At 31.4% G+C, this 22,299-nt stretch overlaps 1 protein-coding gene across 4 annotated transcripts in view; it reads right to left on the minus strand.

The window, feature by feature from the left end:
- Window positions 1-436: 436 nt before the first annotated feature.
- The window catches only part of LOC106468628, a 45,137-nt gene continuing 23,274 nt past the window's right edge, over window positions 437-22,299 (minus strand). For 2 of the 4 annotated variants that reach the window (XM_013929094.2, XM_022397706.1), the window contains exons 3-5: window positions 7,152-7,404; window positions 5,403-5,532; window positions 437-3,285 (exon numbers count right to left, since the gene is read on the minus strand). In XM_013929094.2, the coding sequence (XP_013784548.1) occupies window positions 3,169-3,285; window positions 5,403-5,532; window positions 7,152-7,404 (500 nt within the window). In that variant the 3' untranslated portion in view covers window positions 437-3,168. Of the gene's footprint in view, window positions 3,286-5,402; window positions 5,533-7,151; window positions 7,405-13,995; window positions 14,136-14,162; window positions 14,357-22,299 lie in introns of those variants that run through there. The other 2 variants (XR_002612836.1, XM_022397752.1) reach the window with 2 other exon arrangements.

Genomic DNA, 22,299 nt, shown 5'->3' on the forward strand with positions numbered 1-22,299 from the left:
GTTTAATCTATTCAGACTACCATACGCATTCGATACTTTAAACTTATTATTTTCGATGTAATACGGAGCAAAGTAGTAACTGTCTTCTTTCTACGTGCAGATGAGACAAAAAAAAAAAAAAGATATACACATCAAGGTAGAAAGACTAAACTGAATGTTACTAACTTCCTATTTCACTGGGGCGTCTTCATATAGGAGAATATGGAAAGGAAAGGGTAAAAGGAAGAAATAATGATGAAGTTTCATCCGATTAAAGGTTGTGTAATAAAATAAGCTAGTTTTCTTCATAAGGAAGTATACATGAAGCTCAGATATCTCATTATACTGAATATGAACATTTTGTTATTTGTTCGTGATTTTGGATTTACTCAGAAGAATGCACACTTCACAGTTATTTTGTGCTGTTTTTTTTTTAATACAGCAACCTAATTCTGCGCGTCAATAATGTGAAAATAGGCTTAGAAAACAGGTAAGGCAGTGTTTTCACAGTTTTAATCTGTTTTTGAAAAACAAAGTCAAAAAGCTGTATTACAGCACACTCATAGTTACTTCCCTTTTATTATTTTCTGGTTAAAACAATAATGGATGTATTGAAACAAATTTAGTAAGAACTGGCTGAATGTGCAACCAGGAATAAAAAACATGCAAATAAGAAACAAAAGAATATCACAATTATACAAGCTTTACAACATCATGGTCAATTCATTGACATATGTTTTGTAAAACATATTTATAGTAATAATAATGCACCAAAAGGCTAACAAGCAAATACCTATGAAAATAGTGTCATATTTATTATATTAGGCAACAAAGTTATTTCTTTCTTAACAAATGTGTTTATAATTATTTGATAATTACTTACAGCTGTATAATTTATGTGAATATTTTTGTCAATATCTCTTGTGATGTACACTGTATTATTCAAATGTAATGGTTAATAATTATTTACTAAACATTTTATCTTATGACTAATTTCAGTTTAGTCACATTTGGATGATGGTGCTTAGTGTGATGATGTATGCCAGGGTGCTGAAACAGTTAAAAGCAAGAGCGACATATATTTTTAAAACTTCAATCTTAAAAATATCATTTACATTGGGACATTTTTTGTTTGGATTAGGTATATTTGAATGCATTTATTAACTATTAGATGAAATCCGCGGTTTCTTAAATTAAAACCTTTTTTTTGTCATATATAACATATTTTTGTGTAATAGTTATTTCGATGAAAGCAACAGCAAAACTAACAATACTTATTGAAGAAATCATCCTAGAATAAGTGCTTTTAAGTTCACTTACTAAAGGAGGTTGGAGCTGGAAATATGAATTTTATTAATAATAAAAATGAAAAATCTAATAAATGATCTGGTAGTTAGAATTATTGCTCATTTTTAAAAACATAGAAAAATCCTATATACTTGAAACTTCACTTGATATTAAACAAGGACTTCATAAGCAGACGTTTATCATTTAAAAAAGTTAGGCGTATGCCTTATTTGTCAATGTTTCAAAACTGTTAGTAATATATATATATATATGATCATTTCAAGTTTTTCAACAGATGCTAAGTGACTACATGAGAGGTAGACTGATCAAGTTATTGAACTAACAACAAAATGACAGTTATCTTTGTTATCCATATTACTACTTCTAAGTCCAATTTGTAAAGCATGTTACTTTATAATATTGTTAACACTTTCTTATTGAAAGCTCTAGCTATTTTGGACTAGCTTTGGCAGGAAGATATTATTGAACCATAAAAAGAATATGGTGGCATTTATAAAAGATTTAGAACTTTTACAATCTTTGTTCAAAATTGATAGAAACTACCAAAATATTTACAGGTCATTAATAACGTATGGTCATGTATATTTTGGCTGCCAGAATTAACCTTTACATCATCTGCTCCACTCTTGTAAATGCAAGGTGAAAACACGCATACAGTATAGGATAAATGTGTTATTCAAAGAGTATGTTTCAAACATATTTTAGAAGCACTAGCTGCACCACGAACATGTTTAAATACTTTAAAACACTAAAATATTGTCAGTAAATTGTTCTGTCTTAAATATAATCCATTTATTATGTTTTATTTATTTTTAAAATATTCAACTGGTATTGGGAATCTAGAGATTTTTGGAAAAAATATATTCCAATAAACTCACAGGAAATAATTTCAGAAGTTTAACTTACAGGTATAATAAAAAAATAATACAATTCTTCATTAGTGATTTTTAATATAACTAATAAGTCAGTACTTTGTAACATAATAACACTTGCAAGTGCTAAATAATACAATCAATGAACTTGTTTATACTAATATAATCCTACGAGTGTTTTGTTTGTGTAATCTAATTTTGACCGCAGTTAAATAATTACATCAAATGAATTTTAATTCGACCAAAGAATAAACAAACAAACATGAATGGGATTAACTGATGCCAGATAATACCTAAGTATAATTTGGGTATAGCCAAATAAATAGTCCTGCCTGCCTGTCACTGGTTACGCTCAGACAAGACAACAGTACTAAGTGATTTGTCTCCAGCTACGTATATTCATCAATCACTTTGGGTTTAAGTAGATAAAACAATCAAGTATACTTCAGTGTTGATCATATGAAATAAAGGTATTTGACTGTAGCCGTAGAAGGTAATTAATAGTAATTGTCTTGGTCATCCTAATGACTATATTTACTATACTTTTTACTGTAAAAGCGTTGACAAATAATCGGTTTTAATTTATTTATCACGTAAGTTTCTATGAATAACTATAAACAACCTTTTAGACGTATATAGTATAGCTCTCCATCTTCTTCTTCCTCTTTTTCTTCTCTTCAGCTCAGACGCCTTTTTGAGCCTTACCGGCTTTTCCACAGGCCTAATAACCTTCACTATCAGTAACACAAGGGTAAATATTGCAGAACACAACAAGATCAAAACACAACTACTTTCGAGTTTTAATAACAGTTTGACACTCTTCAATAACGAAGATTAATCCAACACTAACAGTAATAATTCTTCCTTTGTTAACGTGAAAATATCAAACAAACATTTAAAATACTAACATGCTGTGCAGCATACACACATACTTGCATCGTTACAAGCTTTTTATTTACAACTATCAAAATTATAAATTTGTTGTTTCTTCTGGACTAATTACAACTTGTCATAATTTTTTTTTTAGATTCCCTAAAGCTTTTGGAAAGAACTCACAGTTATCACTCTGTGACTTATCAGAGCTATGACACTGGCCTTCCCACTTGGCGTGTTTACTCTCGTGAGACTAAAAAGACAACAAAAGAGACGAAATAAGTAGAATGATCGATAAGATTAGGGATATTCCTACTACATTTTTAATCTAATTGCTTTTCCATTCAAGACAAGAATAAAAATGAGACGTGTTCACTTCTGTATACTCGTAATGTTGTTTAGCTTATTTTTTTCATCAAAGACAAGTTTATAGCAAAAATACTAAAAACAAATATGAAGCCAAATCTATCATATGATTCATCACTTTTCACTGATTTATACCGGTTTCTGGGAATACCACCCCTCATCAACAACCCTGAACAATATATAAATATAGGTTTTTATGGTCAGTAAAAGAAAGCTAAAACACTATACATATAACCAGTCATGCAGTCAGTAACTAAGGAATATTATTATCAAGTTAGCTTCTATTATAAAATAATTTAAAACTTTGTTATAATGATAAAAATCAGTGTTTCTGGTATTGTGATCTAAAAGTAGTAGCATAATAGAATCATATTTGTTCAGTAAAAAACAAAATTACTGGGATATATTTACGATTCTGCTAGTTTTAAACTTAATGGTTGAACGAATCCGTTTATGTTTACACTATAATTTACATACATAGTTAAGTTACTAAAATTCAATACAAAATAGGATGTCTACACCCAATACTGACGTCATGTAAGAACCCACACAAACTTCTCGATGGTCTTCGTCAGACTGCTTCTAAAATGTATTATCATTTGCATAAACCAACATTATCGTTTCATGTATTCTAAATGAATTATTTCAAACTTTAATGAGCACAAAAAGATTACTATGGTCATATTTACGGAACAAACACTTTCGGTTGTGGTCCAAAAAAATTCAAATAATTTTTTTTTTTTTCGAAAAATAAGAAAACAATTAACTATGTTCACCACTGTAATAGTATTGAATCAACTCCGCACATGCAAACCTTCCTAAAATTCTTATTGCAATTTAGAGAGTACAGCAGAAACTTAGAGTCTTAAAACTTCTAGTATTACTTATGTATCTTTGCGTTTTTATTTTATGGATCAAGTTTTATAATTTATATATTATATGTATGATAATCTTGAGTTCTGCCTATATACTGTATTGTGCGTTAGTAATAATCAGAAATTATGAAAAAACGTTTTTAGTAATTTTATATTAGATATAAAAACAAAGAGACGTGTATTTGTAAAGCTGATGTTTTATAATGTAAAATACATACATTGAAAATAGCCTCCAATTCATTAATGTTTTATGTGGCTATCAATTAGTTATAAAAGGTATCAGTAGGTGGCAGCATCACAATAGACGTGTTCACAATAAAAAGGATATTGATACTTAAAGATAAACAAAATTGTTTATTTATAACAGAAGGAAACACAGATAAAAGTTTCGAAATTCTACAGATTCTATCTTCAGTATCTAAAGTAAAATAGAATAATTGCATCATTCTTAAATAAATAAATTAAAATACATTGCTGCAATAACGATAATTTAATCAAAACTAAAACACAGAAAGTGAAGGAGTAACAAACAAACAAAAATACTGTACATATATACAAGTGTGCAATTTAAAAGAAGACTGCGTGTTATTCAGTGTTGTTTAAAGTTGTTCGATGTGGAGAGTTTCTATGGATAATAATTTCAGATAAATGTTGGCCTTAAAAGGGATATGTTGGCGTAAAGAGGAAACACAGGAGTTACTCAACTTTTTTGTGTTTTCATGGAAATCCCCATATGTTTATTGGCTCTAACTAGTAGATGGCTTTTGTTTTTGCTAATATAGGAAGCCTTATAGTCTCCACACATGTAAAAATATACAAGCCATGAACAAAGAGAAATTGGGAGAAAGTCTTTAGTACGGAAAAAAAATCCTGTATGCGTGATGTGAGTTCAAAAACTAATCTGAAATGAACTTGGAGTAGTAACGATGAATTAGTATTTTAGTTTTCATTAAATTATCGTTATTGCAGCAATGTATTTAAGTTATTTATTTCAGAATGATGCAATTATTTTATTTTGCTTTAGATACTGAAGATGGAATCTGTAGAATTTCGAAACTTTTATCTGTTCCCCCTTCTGTTATAAATAAACAAGATGGCAGAATTATTAAACTTCCTTTCTTGAACTTACAGCTGCCATGTCTCTGCTCCAAATGCTCTTACATTCTCCTTCACATTTGGGACAGGGCCGTTGCAGAGCGTACCCACCACATTCCAAACAGTCCAGGGAAACGTGGTTGTCCGTCCAACTAACCCCGCATCTGTAGAAATAACAACAGACTATGTGAGATAGTTCACACAATTAACATTTTCGTTGTTCTATTTTTAAGATTAAAATTTTAATATTTATTTTAAAAACAAATATTGTCAAATACGTGGAGTGATTCATCCTGTTACAAAATTACCACTATTTATATCAATTTTATTCAAACTCTAGCAAACTGTAAAGTTACATACTAAAAAAAAAAGATAGAAAACGTTTCAGTAAATTTTCAGTTCTTTTTTAGTTCAACTAAACTGGCCTTATATTTTCTCATAATTTTCTACAGTCATTTAATTATACACAAAACATAAATTATTTGGTCACATTGTCTTATAATATTCGCAACGTTAGTCGAGTTATTATCAAATACGTCTGAGCATTTTGATTTTCTTTAATAAAGTTTTCTTTTTTAGTATCATAACAGATATTTATTGTTGTTCTTTGTCTTTCTTTTCTTTTTGTACTTGCAGACAAATTTTCATTTAAATTTCGTATTTACGGTAAGGATCCTAAGGCTCTAATTTTGAACTACTGACCAGAGAAGCAACCAGTCAGCAGAATCGCACCACCTATCATCCACGCTAATGGATTAATAGTCACTCTTATAACATACCAACAGCTTAAAGTGTTGGGAATATTTTGTAGTATCATACATATTCGAACAAAGCTCGCCAGTCCTGAAATTCACAGCTCTCCCGTAAGAGCAGTCTGCGTCTATAACTTTAGTATGTATACATCTTATGTATAGTTTGAGTTTATATGCATTTTTTATGTTGACACTGCAGTCGTGCTTCATTTCGCTTGTTAGACCAATAAAATGATTGCTATCTCTACATAGTTTCAAAATGTTAAACCTTTTCATGCTGTTTTCAAAATAAACACTATCATTTCATTGAAATTCATATTGTGAAATAAATCTTTCATTTGAAAATATTTGGGATATATAGGTTACGTTCCATGTGAGCGAGAAAAGATCACTCCTTGGTTAGCTGAACTTCTTACATTATCGTTTAAAATACACAACATGAGTTACCCAAAATTATAGCTTATAGATCCATCGTAACGTGCTCATGCGCAATGAATATTTATATCACTCTTCTACTCTCTACTAAGGATTTTCAATGTAAAACATTTGGGTCGAAAGTCAAATATAGAAACATTTCTGGTGGTTTTTTCTTATTTTTAAAAAATCTGCTTAGCATTTTATACCAAATTTCACTGCTACACAAACGTATATTTCTATGGCATCTGAGAGATATTAGTTTGGAATATACTTTATAGTTACAAACTGTTGTTTTAAAAATAACGTCAAAAATGCGAAAATAAATATTACACAGTAAAAAAAAATAATATTTTAAGTAAATGACTGCTACTTTTTTCCCTCTAAAACTATATTTTCCAACACACACATTACTTATATTGTTTATACTACAAACGCCATCTGTAGTTATAACTTGATAACGGTAAGATTTCAGGTAAATTTTCTTGAAGCCAAATATACACAGGTTCAAATGTAATATTTTTCATTTTTGTCTTTCGACATTATACTTTTCTATGTATTGTTTTTAAGTAGGTTGCTTTTATTCAATAATGTCTGACCTTCGATCGAATACTTACGAGAAACAAGAGCTGTAGTGATTGCGCAAGCTTTCTAGTGTTAACATGTTGTTATCGTGGTGAGACTGGAATTTTAATTGATCTTCCACACTGTGATAGTGGTTTGGGTCACAGATTCCTACTTGCTGGTTCCATTCTGGCAATAATACTGTTTTTTGAAAACTCACGTTGTAGATGTCGCTATATTCGCAGAGAGCACATTTTGATTCAGACAGAAGTAAAGGGTCAGATCTGGAGTGGCGAATGTGGAAACCTATAAGCATGGACATTAATTATCGTATGTAATATATAAACTAAGCTTCAGGTATTCTACAGATATATTGTGCTAAAAGCTTAGTTCCAGTAGAATTAAGTTTTGTAGTAAATACATGCAGAATTAAAATTAAGTATTCCAGAAAAATAAATGTTTTTATGTCTAATATCGAAACGTTTGCTAATAATGATGAAACAAGAACCATCTACAATTTACTTTTATAGTTAGTGCCAATAGAAATTAAACACGACATATAAAACAACAAATCATATGTTAAAAACATGTTCTGAATTCATGTTGAATAATACATTTTCACACCGATATATAGCTCCACAATAACACAATATATTTGCTCCGACAGAGAAACATTGACGAGTTTTTTTTTATAAATTTTCACCTTTTCTTACAGTGGCATCTATTGTCAGACTGCTGCTTTAGTATGTGCATTGTATTAAAGTTTCACTATAACTACAAACAAGCAAAATAATTTTCGATACACTAAAGCAATATTTTCAGTTTTTTGTTTTTGTTTTGATGTTCTCTAGCCTAGGTCAGAAGTAATATAAATATATAGGAGAAAAAATTAGAATTTTAACTTAACGTAGGGATCGTTGGTGACTCTTAGAATTGTTATAATAAGTATCTAAAATAAAATAAATGCTGCATTAAAAAGTACACAAACAAGTAAAGTGATACTTGTTGGATAGATTTTAAAAAACGATTTTCCAGTAGGGATTCAAAATCGTTTTAAAAATCTATCCAACTAATATCACTTTACTTGTTTGTGTACTTTTTATTGCAGCAATTATTTTGTTTTGGATACTTTTTATAGCAATTCTACTAATAACAACAATCCCTATTTTCCATTAAACTTTTAATTTGTTCCTACTTATTTTTTCAGTTTCATATCTACATGGATTGGACACAACATCTATAAACTTTCAGTATAGCCATATCCCTGATAGCTATTACTGTTAAAATAATTAAAACCACAATCACAAATTTATAAAATTTATTCTTTACTTTGGCCACCAAGTAAGTGTATTAAGCTGCCAAAATAGGAATTAAATTTGATAATTTTATGATAGTGATTTTAATGCTTGTTTCATTACTTTTTGTAGCAGGGTCCCTACTTCACTTTAAAATTCATAGTTTTTCAATACTCTTGATTGTTTACTTTTTATGATATACCTGTATCAAGTATATATACTTTACCTTTAGAAACTGTTGTATGTCTATCCATCGAGCCCCCCAGTGGCACAGCGGTATGTCTGTGGACTTATAACGCTAGAAACCCGTGGTGGGCAGAGAACAGATAGCCCATTGTGTAGCTTTGTGCTTAACTTCAAACAAAAAACTATCCATCGATATATAGCGCCATCTGTTGGGTTGAATTGGGTTAAAAAGATATTTAAGTAGCTGCATGATATGTTTACCGTTTATAAAAAAAATCTGTATATATTTCTCGGAATATCAAAAGCGGATACCCACATACAAGTCAATTAAGCTGGAGAAATCTTGTAGCGGTAGTTCGAGCCGTCTAGGGGCTAGCTCCACTGACGTAATCAGGTAGGTAGGTAGGTAGTAGACGAAAAAATTGCTGTTTTAGAAATTTTTTACTTGTTATATCGGAAATGTTATCGAACTTTTTAGCATATTATTAGTATATATACGCATAATATATCGTAACCGATACCTTGAATGTACGGTTTTTTGCTTAAGAATACAATAGGGTGGTTTTTCGGCGCTTGAAGTATGTGGAATTCTTGTCAATGCCTTCTATTAAATACTATTGTACTTAATAATAAGCTAAATAATCTTACGAAACCGGCGAGTTAAACAAAACCTTGATATGTAACTAATGCCCTTATTATCACTCTGCCCTAATGTTAAAATTTGATATATACAACTTAATTTTACATCTTTAGAATATTTGAAATTGTATAGGAGACGTGCCAGTTGTAATGGTTTACGTTTAACTTACATATACATAATTTTTATCGAGAATTCACTATTGTTTGTTTTAACGCAAAGCCAAGCATTGGGATATCTGCGCTCTGTCCGCCGCAGGGAATCCAAGTCATCATCCCTTGCTCAAATAATACATTCAATCTAGTTATCATCCTTGGCTTAGTTTCAAATAAATCTTAATCAAAGATTACGTTGTACATGAAACAGTTACCTTAAGCAACTTACGTTACATGACTGGCACCTCTATTATATTTATTTTTTAATATTCTTGGTAGCTACTCGCTGCTCTCCCGCCTGTAACTGATTTCTATATTAATTAAACACTCAGACAAATAGGCACTCTTTACCAGTTAGAACTAGTTTGTGCTTGTTTATGGTCAATTGTGTTCCGATTATGCCATTCCTATGGCTCATAGTCTCTCTCCGTGACGTGAGCACGAGACAGTATGTGTGAGGTGTGCTTTTTCTTCCAGAAAGTTAAGAAAAGTATGTATAGATTTTTATAACACATCAAACAGTTCAATACAGCGACTTAAAACTTTAGACTAAACTGAAGCTTGGACAGACAGATGGATAAATGAAAGGAAGAAACAGTGCATTGATTAGTACGAACAAGTTTGTTTGTTTTAGAGCAAAGCTATACGGGGCTATCTGTTTTGTCCACCGCGAGGAATCGAATCACGGATATTAGCGTTGTAAGTCCGTAAACTTACCGCTGTCCCACCGGGGAACTAGTACGAACAAACAGACACACAGATATATAGTACATGAAAAGGCAGATAATTGGATTAGTAAACGCAGGCAAGTTAAATACACAGATAAATACACATAACATTTATGAGTTATATGGATAAATAGAAATCAACTAATATTTAAGAAGACAGGTATGAATACAGCTACATAAACAGAACCAGAGACATAGAACATTAAATAAAGTGTTAAATATACCTACATTTTATAACATAAGGGTAAGACATAACGATTTAGCGACATTAACGAATCAGTTGGAAATGAGCCAATAAAGTATCCGTCTAACGAATGATTTAGCATCTAACTAGATCTCCATCCTTCGCAGATGGTGTGCACATGAAGAAGTTATGACGTCAAAGAAAAACGTTCAATGTTATATTTAGGCAAGTACATCAGGTCGATAAAAGAAAGAATATTTCAGCCGCGATATAAATTCTCAGACAGGGTTGCTGGCTTATAGCGATGGGTAAAATTAACTGTAAGGTCTGGTAAAATCTAGTCTGTATGAATCTATACCCATTCTCACGATCTAATATTCTATAAATTTGTATGCGTATATAGCATATTTCTTGACTATTTTTTAAGTATATTAATCTACTAGAATATTGTGATCAAGCCTAAAGAGAATAGATCTAATTCTACTTTAGCTCTGTTCTAATTTAACAGAATATTCTCCTCTACAAGCGCATAGTCATATGAGGACCATTTTTTACTTGTTATATGATAAGACACAAAATAACATAAAGAATGTTTTCACTGAGGCTAAGTGTCATGACATAAAAGCCATTGTTGGAACAAAACGCACTCACATTTATATATATTAGAAGTTGTTAATCTAACTGATTTTTACCAATAATTATTCTATGAATGCGCCACGAATTCATTTCATGAATGATCTTAATTTTGATTGGCTCACAAGAGAATTTACTGATGTTTGACTGCCTCGACTGCACGTTTACAGAGAAGTAACTGAAATTCAGACGACATAAATCAACAGGAATGAGAATTTATTATTTTCCTATCTCCCAAATTTAACAAGCTTCTTTCTTCTTTTCATGCTTATTTGCGGTCGTAATGAGGGGTTTTAATAAAGGGGTAATATATCAATGTAGATTATAGCGTTTTTATCATAGACAATCATTAATCAATCATGATATCCTTTCCAATCCTGAGGATCCACGACTATTCATCTCCATTGTTCTATATTTATTCACCAACTTTTATAATCCAACTTTTTCATCTCCAATACATTTTGTAATGTCATAGATCTAAATTGATCATCTCTTCCTGCTTCTCGCTTTTCTTTCTCAGATTTTACAAACCATCCATCTGCCAACGCTCTCTCTTCCATTTCCTACACATATCCAGTAATTGCCATTTTTTGGGTATTTGCGCTTTCCAGTACGTACGTACTCATTAGTTTTTCTTTCTTTGTATCTGTTCTTCCTCATTTGCTTAAAACATCACATTTCTAATGCTTCCACTAGGACTGACCTTAACCCACAATTTAGTAGTTCCTTCGTCATTTCTAGTTTGACATCTCACTTGAGCAGTATGTTGAGATTGAAGAATACTGTTTCTGTCATTTCTATTATTCGTGAGATTTCTTTTCCATACTTGCCTATATAAGTAAATTTCTCTACTTGTTCAAACTCTCTATCTTCTACTTCGATACAATTTGTGGAGCTTCCTTAGGGCGTGAAATTATGGTTTTCTTAAATAAAGTTAAGATCCATTATTACAGAACAATAAGTATATATTGATACAAGTTTCGATACTTTCACGTGTCCTTTTCACTCCAACTTTTGTTGGAAAGTTAAAGTAGAAAAGCTGGACTGAAAAGGACACGTGAAAGGGTCGAATCTTGGATTTATATAAACTTGTTGTTCGGTAACAGTGGATCCAAGCTTTATTTTACATTATATTACCTGCCACTGTTTTAGTTTCGTTGATATTGATTATGAATCCATTGTATTTCCAATTATAAACAAGCCTGTCAAGTAACTGTTGTATCTCTTTTTCGCCCCCCAGTGGTACAGCGGTATGTCTGCGGACTTACAACGCTAGAAACCTGGTTTCGATACCCGTGGTGGGCAGAGCACAGATAGTCCATTGTGTAGCTTTTGTGCTTAATTCTAAACAAACAAACAAACAATCTCTTTTTCAGATTCATCCATAAGCTCTATATTGAGCAGGCCCATTGTTACAGATTATATTTCTGCTCACCTTGAGCCTTCTGTATCAATGATTACTTCTCTTGTCAATCATTCTGCATACAACTTATATAATTTCGGTGATGGCACACATTCTTAATCACAAACCAAATACTTAATTCTCCGTGAATTAGAACCGCTACTTCCTAACTCTGATATCTACTTCATCGACATCATCCTGCTACAGGATCTTCATTAAATTCTCATTGTTAACACTATCAATTTGTTTCAAAGTTTATGAAACATACATAAAGATTTCTTCATACATCTATGGGTCTTTTACCTAAAATCCTAAGACTGAACATGCTTTCTTGTGTGCCCCGACCTTTTCTAAAACCATTCTGTTTTTTTTTTTGAGAGCCCATTCCCTACCTTATGTTTAATCTCATTGTGTATTACTTTTAGCAATACTTTGGAGGTATTGATGGTCATGCCGATAGTCCTGCACTGGCTAAACTCCATAGCCGTATGATTCTTGGGGATCAGCACAAAAACAAACTTTTTCAAGTCTGTTGGCATTATCCCTTATCTACAAATTGAGTTACTAATTGTAATCATATGTTTAATCTTTAAAATGTCCATTCCATTAAAAATTCTAACTGAGTGCGTTTTTCTTGTAGCAAAGCCACATCAGGCTATCTGCTATGTCCACCGAGGGGAATCGAATCCCTGATTTTAGCCGTGTAAATCCGAAGACTTACCGCTGTCCCAGCGGGGGACTCCTGAGTCTCGCCTATTCAACAAGTGTTTTCATATTAATTTCTTATAGCGTTCTGTACCTCTTTCCCCAAAATTGCTGGATCATTTGATTCTAACACTTTATCGAAATGTTATCGGTTATACAATTCTCAATTATAAAAAACAAAACAAAAAACATTTGCTTTCCCACACAATCACTTGGTTTCCACTTCCCTATATTTATGTTCCCCCTCTTAATTGTTGTCTTATTCTGTCCACCTTTTTATAGAATCTCGTCAATCATCCATATTTTGTTTCTACCCCTTGTTTTCTTCCTTCCAATTTTCTTTCCTGCCTCGTGTAACACTTCTTCGAACTTAACCCACTGGTTCTCAGAATTCATATTTGCAGGTTCTTCTTTTATTAACATTTCAAATCGATTTTTATTCTATATCTCAAAGTCCTTGACTATATTCTTTTTTTTTTCTCTAAAATTGTTCACACACACAAAAATATATGTTAGTCACCCAGAAGTAAATAATTTGAATCAGAATTGTAGTATTAGTTTGTTGGTAATTTTGTCCAGTTTAGAAACGAATTTTTAATGTCATCTAGAAGTATTTAAATTATATATTGTTCTTGTAATTCACTACTGACTTCTGTTCCGTCCGACCAATCAAGCATACTTTTTGTTCCCCACATTTTTAACTATTTTACTTAAAGTTTGCCAATGTTCATTTGTACTTTGCCACCTTATCCTACACTAGATTTTTGTCTATTTCTCCCCTTATTTAAGTCTTCAGATTTCAGTCTTCTCTCTCTTGTTTTTTCACCTTTTACAATTAATTTCCTGTTTGATTTTCTTTTTCATTATTTATTTTACTCTTTCTCTTTTCTAGTTTTTTTTCTTTATGTTTCTGTCCTTCAAGCTAACATATTTCGTGTTTTATTTTTCTTAATAACTTTAAATGTTATTTACCTAATTCTAGTTACGTTTGTCCCGATTCTTCTGCTGTCATCTATGACTGATACCGCAGGGTTCTATTATTCTATCTCCTCTTTCAACCTAGAGAAGCAACTGTTGTATATTTCACACTATGATATTAAATCTATATGTATTAAAAATTACTTATAACTGTAAATTACCTTCAGAAACTGATATTTTGGCTTTTTGGTAATCCATCTCTTTCTTGGTAACCTTCTTTCTCGATATTTCTAGCTACAATTGGCTAAATATTAAAAAATCGCGCAACAATTATTGCTATATTTCTTCTGTGACTAGAACGAAGCTGAATCTTTTCATCTTGTGGTGTTTACAGAACTAGACGCGTGCGTTACAACAGAGCACGCGCTTACACTCTTATGATGACGCAAATAACCACGTGGTCGTTTTAGTTGATAATAACATACCCAACTTACACAAAGCTGCAAGAATGGAACAAAGTACGTATTTGAAGTTGCGTTTGCAAAGAAATCACGTATGTAACTTGCTAATTCACAGTATGTATGCCAAATTTTACACCTGCGCGTACACAGAGCTAGCTAGATATTACATAGTTCAGCAGCTGTTATTTATCTCTCCTAACACTAATAATGTGATCATATACACACCAAAATATAGCCGGAGAGCACAGTTCCTCATTTAAACTTTTGTTTCAAGCCCAAAGGAAAGAAGATGTGTTGAACTGGGAATTTCTTAACATACGTATTTAATTATTTATCCACATTTTTAGAACTTTTCAACGAAAATTGCATAACAAATAATTAAAAATGAGTTATATGTCGACTACTTAAGATCTCCTGATCTTGTATTTTGAATTGATAACATATGCAACTGTTGCTGTTGCATATTGGACAGTGACTTGTGGGAGGCACAACTAAAGTGTTATTTGTTACACACTCCTGATTTTGGGCCACAATAGACAAATTAAGTGGAACGTGGGAAACAAATATCTGCAGTTAATTTGTTTTTACAACAATATTTCATTTTCACTTAGATGTAATAGTGTTAGTCTTGTGAAAATTAGAATATAATGTAAAGGAACAGTACTTATGACATAACTATTCGACTTGTTTCTCAAGAGAATTGTTTTATAGATAATTAACCTAAAGAATGCGTATTCGTGTGCGAATTAACATCTAAAATTACTACGACAAGTTACTACAATCACTAATCGGTTCTAATATCTAATTAGATTAGAATGAATTAGTTCAGTCACTCAATAATAATATAGAATTATATAAATATAGGTTCTTATGGTCAGTAAAATAAAGCTAAAACACTATACATATAACCAGTCATGCAGTCAGTAACTAAGGAATATTATTATCAAGTTAGCTTCTATTATAAAATAATTTAAAACTTTGTCATAATGATAAAAATCAGTGTTTCTGGTATTGTGATCTAAAAGTAGTAGCATAATAGAATCATATTTGTTCAGTATTATGAAATTCCCTGACTGCATTTTATAGATAAAGGCTGTTGGGTTCACATATAAGGTCCTGCCAAGAATGTCGAATAGAAAGAAACATCTCAAAGTAATAAAAACACTGTTATAACGGGGTGTTAGTAGCTTAATAGTGATAACTGCAACACATTCCGTATTATATTACTTTTACAATGCCGGGTTTATTTCAAAGACTTTTAATACTATTATATGCTTGTTTTAAACTTCTGATACTGAGGTTTAGTGAGATGTCAGTAGTAATACATGACATCTGCAACGTAATTATGCATTTTGTTTTATTACTTTGTAATTTTCTAAAGTCCACCATGTATGCTATAAGAAGCTGAAAGGGCTTTTTTTTTATAATAATACGTTTAGAAATTGCTTAACATTACTTTGAACGTAAGAGATCAATTTATTTTGGAGAAATAAAATTTCAGATATCGTCTTTACAGTAAGCTAAATTGTTTTATGCATAACTATTTCTTCACTGAATAATCATAGATACTTTCAGAACGAGACTTTCTGAATGAATTATGTAACCAGAAAAGCAATGATGTAAAATACACACTTATATCCGTGACTTAAAAATGGGGTTTTTGCTTGATAAATACAACATAACTTACTATTCGTGGTGTTACGAAAGCACGTAGGTATATAAAAAATCAATTAAAGAAAAAATATGAAGCCCTATAACTCGAATGCTTCGAACGATGGACCTTTTTTCATCAGTGCAAAAATGATTTTCAAAGCTTAAAAAAACGAAAAAAAAAACCCCGACTGACATGCGATTATCTAGTTAAATTGCACAATCATTTGCTGCGCTGACGTAACGACACTGTAGAAGTTTGAGTTCTTAAACAGTATACGGTTGTAATAATATCTACAGGTGCATTTTTAGACCAATTAATTTCAATAATATATTGACAATTCCTTCATCTACGCCATTGGTGTAAATAAAAAGTAGCAAAGGTCATAACACTGAGCCCTAAGGTACTCCACTCGTGATATTAATCCAGTTTGAATGAACTCCATTTATAACAATCACCTGCTTTCTTACATCGAACCAGTTTTCTATCCAATGCGCTAACATTATTCCCACACCTACAGAAAAAACTTTTTAACAATCCTTTTATGTGATAACTTGTCAAATGCTTTCTGAAAATCTAGATACACAACAGCCACACCTGTACTCTCATCAACACAAGTAGTAAACTCTTCAAAGAATGTCAACAGATTTGTAAAGCAATATTTTATTCTAGTGAAACTATGCTGACTATCCATCAAAATTTTAAAATTTGTTGAATACCTTTACAAAGCGTCTTTTTCCAGCCTTTCAAAAACTTTTCCCACCAACGACGTAAAAAAACAAACAAAAAAACTAGTGTACTAAAATCATGCTCTTGGCAGTTGTGTGAAACTAACTAGACAAAATAAAGTTATAATGCCTGATGCTTTTTAACAGCTCAGGGACACAGTTGTTTCTGTCGCATTGTTTGACACAAACTTAACGTCTGAAAAACAACAACACTGCAAAAAATACTTGTCATCAGCTGCCCAACTCCTCTCAGTAACTAATCTACTACAACACAATTGTCATATATGTCCAAAGAGTCTGCACATGGGTTCTTCTTTAAAAATATCTCGATGTTAAGTAAGTATTGCTTAAAAAAAATACTAAACTGTCTTAAATTATATTTATCTTTATATTCCAAATTTGTTGAGAATTTTACCAAATATATGTTTCAGATTAAAAAAGATTGCTGTTGTGTCAGATTAAAAAAAACAATTTGCTGTCATATCACTATTTAAAGACGGTTCAACTTGTAAAAGAAATGACTACATCAAAACTAAGACCCAGCATGAAATGCAAACGCAAAGGGATATCTCCAATTTTTAAAATGTATATTTACGAAAAAGAAATGGCTACTAGCTTCAACGAAAAAACAACTAGCCCCCCTGTTGCACAACGGTATGTCTGCGGACTTACAACGCTAGAAACCGAGTTTCGATACCCGTGGTGGGCAGATAGCCCATTGTATAGCTTTGTGCTTAACTTCAAACAAACAAAAACAACTAGATTAGCACTGCGTGTTCGGCCTGACTATCTGAAAACTTTTATATCACATACTAGCTACTGCGACTATCTTAACTGAAACAACAGACTGGTGATTCAAAACAAGATGAAAAAATAAGTTTATTATTACGATAACACTTGTCAATGAATAAAGCCCTTTGATTCTAAATTTAATGGTACCAGTATCGCTGATGTGCAGTTATTTATAATGGTACTATATGAAGTGAATAATTCATTTTCTTTTAATTACAAAACAATATCTTAATATGAAGCATAGAATTACACCATTAATGTTTTATCAGAACTGCTTCTGCTTCCCACTCTTCTAGATATTTATAGCATAAGTGGATGTAATTTGTTGTAGTACTCAAACTTATGACAGATACTTCATATCTGAAAAAAATTAAAGATTCCCGTTCACTTCAAGGAACAAAAACTTGCTAATAGAATGCGGATATCAAAATTCTCTGAATAGAAATTATTCTGATAATGATTTGGAATTGAAATATAAAACAAATAATAATATCCTAATTACAAAGGTAAGAATGAAACATACATTTTTGTTGATAGATACACATATTGCTTTTATTAGCGTATGTTTATTAAAGACGAGAGTTGTGACAATGTTTATGAATGAAATGAATGAAAACTCTATAACCCGAGCGCTTTCGAAAGGTGGACCTTTCTTATTCAGGGGTAAACTGGGTTGATTTAGTTTTTGTACACATACACACATATGTATATATATATATATATATACTCATATTGGTATTTCATTATATTGATATTATAGCCTAAATGTAGTGCTTTATGTACAGAGTACTATTTTTCTAAAAACTTTTTTTTTGAATACGTCCTCCAGTGGATCAGCGTTAAGTTTACGGACTTAAATATTAAAATCCTGGATTCAGTTCTCCGCAATGAACAGAGAGCAGTTAGCCCATTGTGTAGCTTTGCGCTAACAAAGGGTACAATTTAATGGATAAATGATTTCCTATATACATTAGTTTAATTTATCTATATACACACTTTAATATAAATGAATAGAACAGCCTAAAACACTAAATGAAATAAACAAACAAATAAATCCAGGAAAGATATACAGTACTAATTTTTAAAAAATGATTGTAGAAAGTAAGCGCAGAGTTGAAAAGGCAAGTTATATACAAATATTTATTATCAAAGTGAACAAAACACACTTCTCTCTAGTGACAATAGTGGTTATTTAGCATCTCAACGAATATCATGTAACAGTTCAACAGTCAATAACTCTGTTATCATATTTACTTGCCATGGACCTTTAAGTTGCCAATATTGTTTTATTACTTACCACTATAACTATTTTGATCAAAGTTTTTAATCTTGTATAGATTTAACTATGGGCTGGGCGTGGCCTAGTGATTATTTTGCTGGACTGAGTTGCATCTGTGAGAGCGTTACAACTATGACAGCCAAGATCGTTAATTCGTTAAGAATATCAGCCTATGAGGCGGAGGGTGTTAATGACTATAGGTGGACTCCTTCTGGTCAACAGTTCTAAATTAGTGGTGGCTATACCTGAAACTTAGAAGTTTCTGATCAAACCATTTAACTCATGTGTCGCGTAAGGTGCTGTTCAGATCGCAAATACCAAATGCCATACCAACATTTAAATGTGATAATTGGACAGACAATTTTCACGCTTGCTGATCTAATTTAATGCCTTTGTAAAGCGCATATGTTTGTATTATCAAAATGAAACCTTCCTATCAAGTATATTTATTATCTTTGTTCTCTGTATCTTTAAAAATTGAATTTTCAAGTAAATGTGAAAATGTCGTATACTTAAGACTTCTGATTTTCGGTTTTAACCGACAAAACACCACAATACAAAAAAGAAAGAAATTGTTGTTTTTCCAATAGAACCGGAAATGGGTATTCAGTTTACTTTACATTAATATCTTCACTTTCCCGAGTCAGTGTGCTCGCGAGAATTAGCCTTTCCATACATTGCCTTGGAAGGTATCACTCTGAAGGAAAAGGAACACGTTTCGTCCGTTATCAGCAAGTTTGTTTTTATAATTTCTCACAAGATAATAGCTGCTCTTACAAAGCTTTAACTAAATAGAACTATGTTCTGTACCTGTTATTACTCCCAAAAGAGAAATTAGTGTACAGAATATACGGTATGTTAGTATATTCATCACAGTACCAAAAGTGAAAACTCCGAAAAACATCGATTTTAAGATAATTAAATAAAACTATAAAACAAACAATGAAAAACATAAGCCCTACGTATACTGAATAGTGGTCAAGACAACGAGTGAAGTAGTTTCGGAGTTAGCGCTTTTGAAAACTAACACAATCTGAGAAGTAGTAAATTCTGTAGTATAATTAGACATCAAAGCTGATATCGAACAATCTGACAGTTCTTTTTCAACTTTGGCATCGAACCTCAGTCAAGCAACTGGTGAAAGTTCTCAACTTTTTATGCTATTTAATCAATCTTAAAGAGAATAGTAATACATTCAAGCAAAATAATTAAATTATTCTTTGTTAAAAATAGGGATAAGAGTATAATAATGAACATTGATGTTCAATAAAGCTTACTGAAAACAAAAACTCTACTTATTTTGTTGTACATAAAGAATCAAAACTAAAATGTTATTTCGATATAGAAATGAAAGTATTGTTTCAGGCAAAAACATAATTTGTAAAACAAAATTTAAGAGACAATATGTTGCGGATATGAGTTTTTATATTGTGTTAATTTTACGAGAATGTTTGTAAAGAATGTACATACGTCTTCATTGAAATACTCATTAAACAGTCAAACAATGTGTTCTATTATTACTCAAGAAACGTTAAGAGAAAATGAAGCACTCAAACTGTATTGAAGTAAAAGATATATTTAAAATAATGAAAAATCAAGCCAGCTTAGCAGAAAACATTCGCCAGCCGAGTATTTTTTATTTATTTGTGTATAATGTAATTTTAAACAATCTATTGTGAATACAGTGTGAGATCTCAGGTGTTTCTATAAAGACTTCTAATTACACTATTTTATTTTTACAGAAGTAACAAAGTCATGTGACGAATTACTTCACCAGGCAGTGTGGTGTGTGGCAGGCGTCTTTGTTCACTACCACTTGGCAGCAATAAATATTGTCATGGAATATACCAAATTTTCTGTGATGTGACATTCGTGAAGTAAGATTTACGATAGCTAAAACAAGTGAAGTTACTACATGTGAGCAGACAAATCTTTCAAAATCCGTTTACGTCCACAATACTGAAGACCCAAATATATACACTAGTAACGTACATCAAGGTTATTGATAAATTCGTTGACTCGAAAATCATGTTTTGGTGGCAACTTTCAACAACATAAAATCCACTAGACCAGGTTCTCATGTAAAACTTTAGATAAGTTTAAGGTTCGATCCCTTACTTCAAAAAACAAAACACTAAATGAAACTCTCAGAATATTGTTTTGGTGTTAATGAAATTCTTCTCAAAGTAAGGCTACTTTGGCTCAAGGTCATTCTCTTATTACCTTGATTTGCTCTGTAATAATGGTTTTAACATGTTCATGATATTTAAGACACTCGGTGCAATTAGTGGAAAATACAATAAGTGTTATTCAACTATTTTTTATAACTTTCATTGGTTGAGGTCTGATCAATCATATCTAAGTCTGTCAATCACAGAATAATGAAGGTAGTTACAATGAAAATAACAAAGATTATTTTTTCTAACTATTCCTTCTGTTTTGCATGCTTATCATTCTGTTTAGATTGGATTCTAACGTTTTTAGAAGACCTCACTTTAACTACAACAGGTGTTCAATAGCGACAGCATGTACACAATCACACCTCCCCACCTTGCACTTACAACTGAGACAAGAGTAAATATGACTTTCGGACATTCTCCCATTGACACAAACGGGGGAAGGAAATTATATAAGAGTTGAGTCAATAAACTCAATATATGCATTTTTATAAAGTAATAATAATAATCTATCGTTGGAAGGTAGTTTTAGTACTTTTTATCAATTGCCGAGTATTGTAATGAACAAATCAGCACCCACTGGTGCACGATCGACTCATAATTTTAAGATCCAATCAATATCTAAAGAGAAACTTCTAAGAAAACATTTTTGTTGAGTTGTTATGATGTTCAATTACGTCAAAGAGATGTCGTCACACCCATCTGTGAAATCAATAATGATAAAAAGAGTTCAGCCGCGAAAGAAAACTAACATGAAAATATTTGCTTTATAAGATACTTTAAAAACAATCTGTTTCTTCCAAACGCTGGGTATCTTAGTGCCAAAGTACATAGAGTGAAAATATCTTAATTATGATAACGTTTAAAATTGTTGCTACAAAACGCCACTACAAAGATAAATATTAAAACGACTCTGCTGACAGTACATGTTTTAATACCAAATCTTGTGTAACATGATAACAATATAACCATTGTTGCGTATTAGAATTTTAAATGGTGTAAAATTGAGTTAACTGATAATTTAAATTTAGTAGTTGAATTGTACTTTGGATTTGGTATTCAAATATATGCTTATATGTAGTCAGTTTATGATATTTGCCAACAAGATTGATACACACAGTTTTCTTTTATACAAATACGTTTTAATATACACACAACAATACAATTTACAATAACAGTTATTAGAAATAGTTTTTACAAACAATGATTTATAAATAAAAGTTTCACAAACTTACAAGCAATATAAAGTCTTCCTTTTACTTTTGGGCCC

Source organism: Limulus polyphemus, unplaced genomic scaffold (genome assembly GCF_000517525.1).
Source record: "Limulus polyphemus unplaced genomic scaffold, Limulus_polyphemus-2.1.2 Scaffold3, whole genome shotgun sequence".
In the NCBI taxonomy this organism is placed as follows: Eukaryota; Metazoa; Arthropoda; class Merostomata; order Xiphosura; family Limulidae; genus Limulus; species Limulus polyphemus.